At 43.5% G+C, this 11,861-nt stretch overlaps 1 protein-coding gene across 5 annotated transcripts; it reads right to left on the minus strand.

Annotated features, from left to right (window-relative positions):
- Nucleotides 1-3,020: 3,020 nt before the first annotated feature.
- On the minus strand, nucleotides 3,021-10,177 carry LOC139578802 (paired box protein Pax-6-like). 5 transcript variants are annotated; one of them, XM_071406831.1, is made up of 8 exons: nucleotides 9,914-10,177; nucleotides 5,779-5,917; nucleotides 5,226-5,393; nucleotides 4,988-5,070; nucleotides 4,616-4,772; nucleotides 4,416-4,486; nucleotides 4,050-4,194; nucleotides 3,021-3,920 (listed from the first exon to the last, which is right to left on the minus strand). In XM_071406831.1, exons 2-8 carry the CDS (start codon nucleotides 5,864-5,866, stop codon nucleotides 3,853-3,855), a joined length of 780 nt encoding a protein of 259 aa, XP_071262932.1. In that variant the 5' UTR covers nucleotides 5,867-5,917; nucleotides 9,914-10,177; the 3' UTR covers nucleotides 3,021-3,852. The 5 variants fall into 5 exon arrangements, with proteins under 5 accessions (XP_071262932.1, XP_071262933.1, XP_071262931.1 ...); XM_071406832.1 differs by having other exon boundaries at nucleotides 5,779-5,914; nucleotides 9,914-10,176; XM_071406830.1 differs by having other exon boundaries at nucleotides 5,779-5,914; nucleotides 9,910-10,175.
- Between the last annotated feature and the right edge of the window lie 1,684 nt (nucleotides 10,178-11,861).

An 11,861-nucleotide genomic window follows, 5' to 3' on the forward strand; every position in this document is an offset into this window, starting at 1 on the left:
CAGTTTGGATGTGACAGCAGAGATGAGGTGCGCACTGTCGACCACGCCCCCTGACTTTTGAGAAGCTCTGACGCAACATGCATCACGCATACCCATCTCATTAGTGGTGGTGAGATAAGATTGTCAGACTAATTTCAAATTTACTGTTATAGCCACACATTAAAGGTATGTGAAGGTGAGTTGAGAAGACAATCAGAAATAATATTAGAATGTTTTTCAATTGACTCCCATAGCCCCAAATGAAAAAGTAAACACTGGCTGTTAATTACAGAATTATTTTCATATGGTTGGGGTCCTGAGAATTTTCAGATATCAAAATGGGGTCATGGGCCAAAAAAGTTTGCGAACCCCTGAGCTACACACTCTTTTCACAGCACTTCGATACAGCTAAGGCCAGAAGTGATTTTCGTAGCAGGTTAGGAGAGCTAACCTAACCCTACTCCTTTTCCTAACCTTAACCTACATTTCCTAACCTGCTATGTTAGTTATCACAATCTGCCGCGTAAATTCTCCCAATCTGCTAGGAAAAAGTCACTTCTGGTCGTAGCTGTATCTAAGTGGCGTGAAAAGAGTTTCTCAGCTCCTTACAGTGCTTTCAAATATCAATCAACATTTTTCTAACTACTGATTCATTGGATTTAGTTCAATTTTAGGTTATAAAATATCAAAAAGTAATAAAAAAAAACAGAACAGTTTTTCATTATGTATCGTACTATTTATTAGTAGCCTGTACAGGCTGTACATATACTCATCAATAAATACATGACATGTATCTAACATCAATGGCATGGAATCGTTGTGAGGTCCAAAAGCAAGGTGGTGCTGTTTATGATGATGATTCAAGAGTCTTATGAAATGCTCTCTTAATTTTGATGACCCCCCCCCCCCCAACACCCAAACACACACTTGTTGCAGAATCCTCAGCACGGCCCCCCCCAAACCCTGCCCAGCGTCAGCTTAAAATCAGACACTGGTACAAGGATTGGGAGAGACTGTACAGAGAGAGACTGTACAGAGAGAGACTGTACAGAGAGAGACTGTACAGAGAGAGAGAGCGAGAGAGTACTGCATGACAGACAGGTTTGAAGGAATAATAAAAACACTACTGATAAGACCATGCTCCATCTGAAATGATAGAAAAACGTCTGACCGCCTTCAGGTTATATGAGTTACAAACAGAAGTACATAAACAAAGTACATTCAAACAAATACTGAACAGAACATACAAATAAATGCTGCATTGATACGGAAATACAATATAATTAACAAAAACATTATGGAGCTCTCTCTCCAGCCAGCCTATCTCTCTTTCACTAACTCTCTTTCTGTTGTTTTCTAAAGTCTCTGCATGTACAGTTTCCTGACTTGCTTCTTGTAGTGCTCCTCTTACCGCGTACGCCTTCAAAGCCATTCCCTCGCCATCATGTTGAACACATTAAGCAGTCCTCTCTCTCTTTCTCCCCTTTAATTTAGCTTGGCACTCATCTTCCTGTCCGCCCAATGCCCTGTCTCGTGCCCTTCTCCCTCTCTACGTCTCTGCTCCCTCTATCTATCCCCCTGTCAGGCCCTCCCTATCTCCCCCCAAATCACTGTTCCTCTGAGCCAGGACCAATGGGGAGCCAGCCAGCAGGGTGAGGCATTTCCTTTGTGACAGGAAGCTGGGGGGGGGGGGGGGGGTAATGAGAAAGTTAGAGAGAGAGATAATGAGTGAGAGAAGGATGGAGGGGGTGAAGAGAGGGCTAGATGTCAGGGTGAATGTTGAAAATTCACCCTAGAGACACAACTCTTGGTGGATTGTGTTCATTACCATCATACAGTATAAGGGTAGATGATGTATGCTTCTTTGGTTATTTTGACTGAACTCACTCTAAAACCTGATAGGCAGCAGTGCTCTTTTACACCAAGGAAACTCTTCCTGTCCTCTGGAAATGTCACAAGAGAGTGAATACAAACACATACAGTGACCCTTGTGAAGTTCAAGAGTGTATGTTCAAAGTTGAAAGTGGTTTGAAGTGAGGTCAAGTTTAGCTGGAGAGTGAGAGCGAGAGGTGTTTGAGTGGGCAAGACCAAGAAGAAGGGAGTAGAAAGCGGGATGGGAAAATATGTGATAGTGATAGACAGAGGGCCATGTTCAAAGACCGACAGTAGATAAGTGATCTCTGATAGAAGTTGAGTTGATGGGTTGGGTGGGTTAGGAGGTAGAGACAGTCCATAGGGGATAGTGGGGATGTGGTTGTTTGAGCAGGGGTTAAGAGTGTCTTGCGTGCAACATCCTCTCGGAATCTCCATACCTCGTTAACTGAATCTAATTACACAAATTTAAACATTGCCACGGAAACCCACAAATAATTATGTTAGCATATAGGACCTAATATGGCTGTGACTGAGTGTTTGTGTTGATTGTGAATATCAAGATTACAAGAACAGTATACGGTATACATATACACAGTTTGGGTATGTGTGTGTGTGTATGTACATGCGCGTGTGTGTGCACATTCATGCCTGTGTGTGTGAGTGTGCACATTCATATGTGTGTGCGTGCATTTGCAAGTTTGTACGAGTGTGTTTCATGTCCTTGTGAGAATTGGTTTGTCAGTCAGGGCATTATTTACAGTGGGTGTGGTGATGTGAGTAACAAAAACAGGAAATCCACAGTCACATAGGCAGGAAATGCTCCTGCTCAGTGACAGAGTGAGAAATAAACAAAAGATAAAGACCATAGAATACACAAGCTCCACCAGAAGTCTCTGAGGGGTGGTTCACTAACATAGATCAATATGTTACTGAAGATTTGGTAAATATTCTCACATTGAAATTAGCCAAAGTCTTTTCGCGTTCAGAAAGAAAGCCACTATCAGGATTTCTCTCTTTCCAGCCATTATTTCCCTGTTTGTACAGTATATGTGGTGTAAATTCACTTGGATCGATTTATTTAAAAATAAAAGCAATGCACATTCCAACTCTTACATTAATCAAGCTAACCGTCTTGTTACTGATAAATTACTGTTAAAGAACAGGCATTGTTTAGTTTCACATTTAGATTTTTATTCTTTGTTCAAACAGCTTCACAAAAAGGGAATACACAAAAATTATTAGCAGTTTAAAGACACACACATACACAAAATGCAACTACACACATACAAACACTCACTCATGCCTGCACGTACACACACACACACGCACTCACACACACACGGTGCTAAATGTACAGGTGAAGGAAAGGATTTTAGAAGGGGTAGGATTGCAAAAGTCAGATTGAAAGAAAGGAATGGAGAGAGGAGGAGGACAAAAATATGGCATCACAGTAACATCCTTATTCACTAGTATTGGTTTTTGATTGTCTTCGACTCTCCTAGGTCATTGGTTACATTAATCCCTGCTCGACTGTCATTGATTAAATGAAATCCATGCTTGACTATGATTGGGGATTTCATTTCAATGCTTGATTGATGAACAAACATCAAAAGGACTGAGTGAGTGAGTGAATGAGTGAGTGAATCTGCTGGGATCCAGCTCCAGTTCATCATTTGATTGCATTGTGCGCTGAGCTCAAGCTAAATTGTAAATACTAGTCCAGTACCAATACTCGATTGTCATTGGCTGCTTCAGGCCCATACTAGATTGTCATTGGTGGTTCCATGGCCATCCATGATTGTCATTGGCTGTTGCAGGTCATTGATACTTTTATTGGTAGTTTTTGTCATTATTAGAATGACTGATTGTAATCGCTTTGGATTGTAACGGATTGGGTGTTTGCGTATCTTAGTCTGTCACAGTCACAGTGAATAGGTGGATCTTCAGATACTGGCAGGTTTGGTGGTGGTCTAGTGTCATGCCGTAACTGTGTTATTCTCACTGGAGTCTGGTCCAGTACTGACCTAAGTCCTGCTCACTACCCGACACACCAGGAGAGAGATATCCTGGGAGACAGACAGAGAGAGACAAAGAGAGAGAGAAACAAAGACAAGAAGGATGAGTTAGCAAAGTGGTACCTAAACTAAATACTAGATCTTCACAGACACACATGCACACATGCTGCAGAGACTCACCTGTGTTGGAGCTGGCAGCGTGAGGGGGAGGCAGGTGAGGAGAGGGGTAAGAGAGGGAGTCAAACTTCCGGGCCAGGGGGGGAGGAGAGGAGGGGGAGGGAGGGAGCATGCAGGGGTAAGAAGGAGCGGACTGGGGTGGCAATGACTGGAGAGACAGAGAGAGAGCAAAGAGAAGAGGAGAGAGGGACAGTAACAGGACATGCAGGAAGAGAAAAGAGAGAAGATTGTTAACCAGTGATAGGACTGATGAGACAGAACAAAGATTCAGTGAAAGTTTTGGTTGAAAATGAAGGACCAATAGTCATGTTAACAATGAACGACATGGGGTTCATAGCACAATAAAAAATAAACATTTGTTGAATTTACCTGCATATTGGAGAAGACTGAGAGAGAGCCGTAGCCTGAGAGAGAGTTGTCACTGCGACTGTGCATTGAGGCTTCATCAAGAAACACAGAAATGTTTTAAAATAATATTGTATACAGTAATACACACATACTGTACATTAACACACAAACACACCCTTGTACACCTACAAACATATTTCAAAAAGTGAATGGTTTCTTACCTGAGCTGTTGCCATGGTGAGAGTGATAGACACCTGTGTTGAAGGAGGTGCTGAGGGGGGCGTGTGCCTGAGAACAGGAAGTCCCGCCCCCTGACCTCTTCTGATTGCGCAACTTCTCCTCCCTCCTCCATTTGGCTCGCCGATTGGAAAACCACACCTGTTAATCAATTAATCAACCAAACTGTAACCATTCAGGTGTGTTTGTGTTGGAATATAACAAATATGTGAAAACTGTTGGTCCCAGAGGAATGGTTTGAGAACTGCTCAGGTACTAATTTGGTAGCTGTCATGCTCTAATATGGCCACTAGGTGGAGTAAAGGATAAGAATAAAGAGACGGAGGGTTAAACAGACAGAGTGAATGGTTGGTTACCTGAATGCGAGCCTCTGGAAGGTCAATTTTAGCTGCCAATCTCTCTCTGGCAAAGACATCCGGGTAATGTGTCCGTTCAAACTCTGTAAGGTGGAGAAAAATTTGTTAACACACACATTAAAATCACATTAACACACACATGCCCGTGGCATTAAACGGAGCTTTTCCTTCATGTTTATTACTATAATTTAATTGAATCTCCACAGGCCTCAACTGAAGCCTGGGGCTGGGGTTAGACCTTTCTCCAGCGCGTCAATCTGCTCCTGGGTGAAACTGGTGCGATTCCTCTGGAGCTTTCTCTTCAGCTGGAGGTGATGCTGGGCGTCCTCTGCATCATCCCTCTCTCTTTGCACTCCTTCTCCTCCTCCTACCATCCGCACACTCACGTCATCCACCACACAGCCATCTAATGGAAAGGGGGAGAGAGATTGTTCTCGAACAGAAGGACAATTTAAGCTATTTTCTTGGTGAAATGTGTGTGTGTGTGTGTCCACCGTTACTGTCTGCCTGAGTGTAACAAGCGTTTATGCATTCTCCATATCTCTACATGTACGTATACATTCAGTGTTTTGTGTTTGTGCACTCTGTCACTGTAGGGGTGTGTGTGTGTGTGTGTGTGTGTGTGTGTGTGTGTGTGTGTGTGTGTGTGTGTGTGTGTGTGTGTGTGTGTGTGTGTGTGTGTGTTGTAGCTGTTGACACACTGTTTCTGCTCAGTCATGTGGAAGATTCTCCAGCTCACCCTATGCTGACTCCACGAGTCACACACACACACACACACACACTATCTGTACCGTGCTGTGTTGGTTGATGGTACCAGTTGTTTGGCCCAGTCCAGCTGGAGGTGTTCTGTAGATTCAGCATGCTGAGTTTCTCACACATAACACTTCCCCTTCACCTTCTCTCCTCCAATCAGAACAGAGATCAGAACTACTGGAAGACATGGGGAGGAGGAGATGAAGAGAGGGGGAGGAAGAGGAGAGAAAGGTAGAGGAAATAAGTGATAGGGTACACACACTACCGTTCAAAAGTTTGGGGTCACTTAGAAATGTCCTTGTTTTTGAAAGATAAGCACATTTTTTGGTCCATTAAAATAACATCAGATTGATCAGAAATACAGTGTAGACGTTGTTAATGTTGTAAATGACTATTGTAGCTGGAAACATCTGATTTTGTTTTATGGAATATCTACATAGGCGTACAGAGGCCCATTATCAGCAAACATCACTCCTGTGTTCCAATGGCACGTTGTGTTAGCTAATCCAAGTTTATCATTTTAAAAGGCTAATTGATCATTAGAAAACCCTTTTGCAATTATGTTATCACAGCTGAAAACCGTTGTCCTGATTAAAGAGGTACAGGTCGCTCCTACCAGGTGGCGTGGCGAGAATCTGTCTCCGCACCACGTGCTCTCACCACTGGTGTCCCCCAGGGCTCTGTTCTAGGCCCTCTCCTATTCTCGCTATACACCAAGTCACTTGGCTCTGTCATATCCTCACATGGTCTCTCCTATCATTGCTATGCAGACGACACACAATTAATCTTCTCCTTTCCCCCCTCTGATAACCAGGTGGTGAATCGCATCTCTGCATGTCTGGCAGACATATCAGTGTGGATGACGGATCACCACCTCAAGCTGAACCTCGGCAAGACGGAGCTGCTCTTCCTCCCGGGGAAGGACTGCCCGTTCCATGATCTCGCCATCACGGTTGACAACTCCATTGTGTCCTCCTCCCAGAGTGCTAAGAACCTTGGCGTGATCCTGGACAACACCCTGTCGTTCTCAACTAACATCAAGGCGGTGACCCGTTCCTGTAGGTTCATGCTCTACAACATTCGCAGAGTACGACCCTGCCTCACGCAGGAAGCGGCGCAGGTCCTAATCCAGGCACTTGTCATCTCCCGTCTGGATTACTGCAACTCGCTGTTGGCTGGGCTCCCTGCCTGTGCCATTAAACCCCTACAACTCATCCAGAACGCCGCAGCCCGTCTGGTGTTCAACTTTCCCAAGTTCTCTCACGTCACCCCGCTCCTCCGCTCTCTCCACTGGCTTCCAGTTGAAGCTCGCATCCGCTACAAGACCATGGTGCTTGCCTACGGAGCTGTGAGGGGAACGGCACCTCCGTACCTTCAGGCTCTGATCAGGCCCTACACCCAAACAAGGGCACTGCGTTCATCCACCTCTGGCCTGCTTGCCTCCCTACCTCTGAGGAAGTACAGTTCCCGCTCAGCCCAGTCAAAACTGTTCGCTGCTCTGGCACCCCAATGGTGGAACAAACTCCCTCACGACGCCAGGTCAGCGGAGTCAATCACCACCTTCCGGAGACACCTGAAACCCCACCTCTTTAAGGAATACCTAGGATAGGATAAAGTAATCCTTCTAACCCCCCCCCCTTAAAAGAGTTAGATGCACTATTGTAAAGTGGTTGTTCCACTGGATATCATAAGGTGAATGCACCAATTTGTAAGTCGCTCTGGATAAGAGCGTCTGCTAAATGACTTAAATGTAAATGTAAATGTAAGTAATAAAACTAGCCTTCTTTAGACTAGTTGAGTATCTGGAACATCAGCATGTGTGGGTTCGATTACAGGCTCAAAATGTCCAGAAACAAATAACCTTTTCTGAAACTCGTCAGTCTATTCTTGTTCAGAGAAATTAAGGCTATTCCATGCGAGAAATTGCCAAGAAACTGAAGATCTCGTACAACGCTGTACGAACAGCGCAAATTGGCTCTAACCAGAATAGAAAGAGGAGCGGGAGGCCCCGGTGCACAACTGAGCAAGAGGATAAGTACATTAGAGTGTGTAGTTTGAGAAACATATGCCTTACACGTCCTTAACTGGCAGCTTCATTAAATAGTACACGCAAAACACCAGTCTCAACGTCAACAGTGAAGAGGCGACTCCGGGATGCTGGCCATCTAGGCAGAGTTCCTCTGTCCAGTGTCTGTGTTCTTTTGCCCATCTTAATCTTTTCTTTTTATTAGCCAGTATGAGATATGGATTTTTCTTTGCAACTCTACCTAGAAGGCCAGCATCCCAGAGTCGCCTCTTCATTGTTGACTTTGAGACTGGTGTTTTGTGGGTACTATTTAATGAAGCTTCCCGTTGAGGACTTGTAAGGCATCTGTTTCTCAAACTACACACTCTAATGTACTTATCCTCTTGCTCAGTTGTGCACTTTTCTTTCAAAAACATGGACATTTCTAAGTGACCCCAAACTTTTGAACTGTAGTGTACATTTGGAGAGAAAGAGAGACACACACACACACACTTGTGCATTAGCCTCCCACGGCAACACACGGGGAGTTCATTACAAACACACTCAGTAATTAGGAGCTACATCCCCTCCACTCTGACACTGACTATACACACACGCATGAGAGGAGAGAGTACCACTGTCAGCTACCATTAACCACACAGGCAGAACACAACCCCAGACACTAACTACACTAATGATACACAGTCACAATGTAGGGACCAAAATACTCACAACATTACACACATAATTATACACACTCTGACTATGATGCACACACAGACAGAAGGGGAGAGGAAATATGTATGCACAACACGAAAGCTATACTAGTGATACAGGGGATCAGAATTACACACAACACTGGCTACACCTTGTAATACACAGAGAAGGGGGGGGGGGGGATAAAAATACTCACAACACGACATTACTACCATTAACCACACAGGCAGAACACAACCCCAGACACTAACTACACTAATGATACACAGTCACAATGTAGGGACCAAAATACTCACAACATTACACACATAATTATACACACTCTGACTATGATGCACACACAGACAGAAGGGGAGAGGAAATATGTATGCACAACACGAAAGCTATACTAGTGATACAGGGGATCAGAATTACACACAACACTGGCTACACCTTGTAATACACAGAGAAGGGGGGGGGGGGATAAAAATACTCACAACACGACATTACTCTAACCTTAAACCTAACTTCACATTAATATGGTACACTGAAAGAAGGGACAAAAGTACATACAACAATACACACTGACTATGTGTGATAGTGATACCGGTATACATAGAATTGGAGCAGAAATACTCACAACACTGTCGTTAACACTGTAACTATACTCTAATGACACATGATGAAAGAGAAATAGAAAAACTAAACACAAGACTCAATGGACTTTGGAAAAACACGCAATAATAGACCCAAATACAGTAACGATGGAAGAGACTAACAACTCACAACACTGGACACACATTATCATGTTGTGGGGCAAAATATGCTCTAACACTATACACTTCATTTTACAGTTGATTCATTGATCCATTAGTCAATTATTATGATTAAGACTGAAATAAATGGGGATGAGACAATTAGTAGAAATAAATCCTGCCTTTTATCCAAAAGTTGTGAGTGTGCTGTGCATTGATGGACTCCCAACAATGACTACAACCAGGTATCATAACCAACACAGAGCCATACCGGTTAAAAGCATAAGACACCGGACAGGCAGATTTCATACATCATTATTAGCAGACCTTTAGCTTGAATACATACAAAGTAAAGTGGGTAAAGGTTATACATTACAGAAGAAGAGGAGAAACCCTGAAACATCAGCGAGTGAGAGCTAGTTCTCTGGCCATATATTCATAAATCTTGCTATAGCGGGGTGTATCTCTACCTATTTGGCTCACAGTGCCTTTCCGTATCTCTATGTTGAGTCAAAGATCAAGTTATCTTGGTTCCGTGTGGTTTCACCCTCTCTAGTCTAGTTGGTACTTTTGCTATCTCTCACTGTCTGTCATAAATAGTTCCTTTATGTTTCGTCCAAATTTGTCTTGTTCTCTTATTCGGTCTCTGTCTGTGTCTGTCTCTCTCCCGCAACATTAGTGTTGGTTGGCAAGTTTAGTGAAAGGACACTCACCTACTCAAGAGAGAGGATGCCGATGGTTTTCCAAACTTGCGTTTCTCTTGTCTCTCCACTGTTTCCAAGGTTTCTCTCTTCCTCTCTTTCGTTATACCCTCATCCCTCTCTTCTGACCTCGCTTTTGTTGACTGTGTGTGCAAAGAGAGCGCAGGGAGGCGAGCCAGAGTAGAGATGAAGAGAGTTAGACAGAGCGAAAGAGAGGAGGCGAGGGAGGGGGGAGTGGGCCAGGGAGAGAGAAACAAGTCTGCAGGCACTCTGGTCCTCGGAGCGATGGATAGAGAGGGAGAGAGAGAGGGAGAGAGAAGGAGGAGGAGGGAGGAAGAGAGGGATGACACACAGACTCAGTGTCAGTGTCAGGTCTGGACTTAATGCCAGGAAAAGGGGTGATGGAGAGAGAGAGCGAGAGAAAGACAGAGAGAGAGAGACGAGAGGAAGGAGGGAGGGAGGGTGGTAAAGGTATGGAGAGAATGGAAGAAACGCGAAGGGAGGGTGAAGGATGAAGGGAGGATGACGATCACCTATATCAATTTTAAAACAAGGCCTAGTAACACTTTATTTGAAGGATGGCTTCTAAACATTATTCAAGTGTACCCAATTTTATGTAAAAGCCATATAATTCATGATCTATATGATTACATGTCCTTGTAATGAATGTTTTTAGACATGCACTGGTATTTACTTGTTTATAAATATATAACAAACGATATATAAACGGTCTATGAATAACAACCTACTTAGTACAGGCTTATAAGCCATTCATAAGAACACCGTAGGTAAAGCTTTAAAACTGAAATGTGTTTGGCCTTATAGTGTTCCAAAGGGTTTGGACTGTAGAGAGAAACTCTGACCTTTCGGATACAGAGGACGGGGAGAGAGAGACCACTGGCCCAGTTCTGGCTCTTTCTGGAGAAACTGCATACATTTTCATGTGCAAATAAGAAAGAAAGGGTCGCATTCTAAGAACACACAGTTATAGCAATAGTACAAACACTTTGAGGTATACACTTTCATACACAGTACTTTGATTATTTTTTACACGCACACACACACACCAGTGACACCCTCACACACCAACTTGGTCAGTTGCTATCCTTACGGACTACGACGTGAGGCCCCTCCCCACATACACACACCCTACACAGTACAAGCTGCCAAATACGCGTGCTACGGCATGTTTGGCTTGGTTTCTCTCTGACTGCACTTTGTCACTCGTGACACCCCATTTGCATATTTCATTGGATTAGCCCAGAGAACTAGAGAGCCCTTGACAGTACAACAATGAGAAGAGATAATGCATCTACAGTTTGAGCAAACGTATGTTGAGTCCTGTAGGGTAATATATCTGTAATACAATAGAATATAGTGGAGATGTATTCAGGAGAACAATATTACTCAAATCCCCTTTATCCATCTTTAGTCTTATTCAGTGAGTTAGAGAGCTCACTATGTTTTACAGTCATAATACAGCATCTTTTGCCTGATATTCTAAAAACACACTACAAACAGATATTTTTGGGGGAGGTAGACTGGATTGTTTGTTTTTCGTAACACACAAGGTTGGGGTCAATTCCATTTTAATTCAGGAAGTGCCGAAAAAAGAAGGATCCCGCACACTGCTCTTGATAGTATCACTGCTCTTTTAATAAGCTTTTACGTATCGTCAGAAGTGCCTAATTTACTTTCAATAAGGATGAGTTTTCACGTCTTGAATTGGAATTTTCTAATGACCTGAATTGATTGAATTGAAATACAACCTTAACAGAAGTGCACAACTACTTCAAGAACAACTACTTATAGAAGACAGAGAGAGAATGGAATGAGGAAGAGCATGTTGTTGTTATGAAGACTATAGAAAAAACAAGACGACCTAAGTATGACTGGGAGAGAGAGACGGGAGGAGGGGGGAGGTGGAGAAGGAGGGTGCCAACATGTTTTATTTCCGGTTGACA

Source organism: Salvelinus alpinus, chromosome 6 (genome assembly GCF_045679555.1).
Source record: "Salvelinus alpinus chromosome 6, SLU_Salpinus.1, whole genome shotgun sequence".
Taxonomy (NCBI): domain Eukaryota; kingdom Metazoa; phylum Chordata; class Actinopteri; order Salmoniformes; family Salmonidae; genus Salvelinus; species Salvelinus alpinus.

Coding starts and splice junctions, on each gene's coding strand:
- LOC139578802 (XM_071406831.1), bottom strand. CDS start 5,866: ATGTGTGAGAAACTCAGCATGCTGAATCTACAGAACACCTCCAGCTGG. Junction 5,394..5,778: donor CCATCAACCAACACAGCACG/GTACAGATAGTG, acceptor CCTTTCCATTAG/ATGGCTGTGTGGTGGATGAC. Junction 5,071..5,225: donor GATTGACGCGCTGGAGAAAG/GTCTAACCCCAG, acceptor TCCACCTTACAG/AGTTTGAACGGACACATTAC.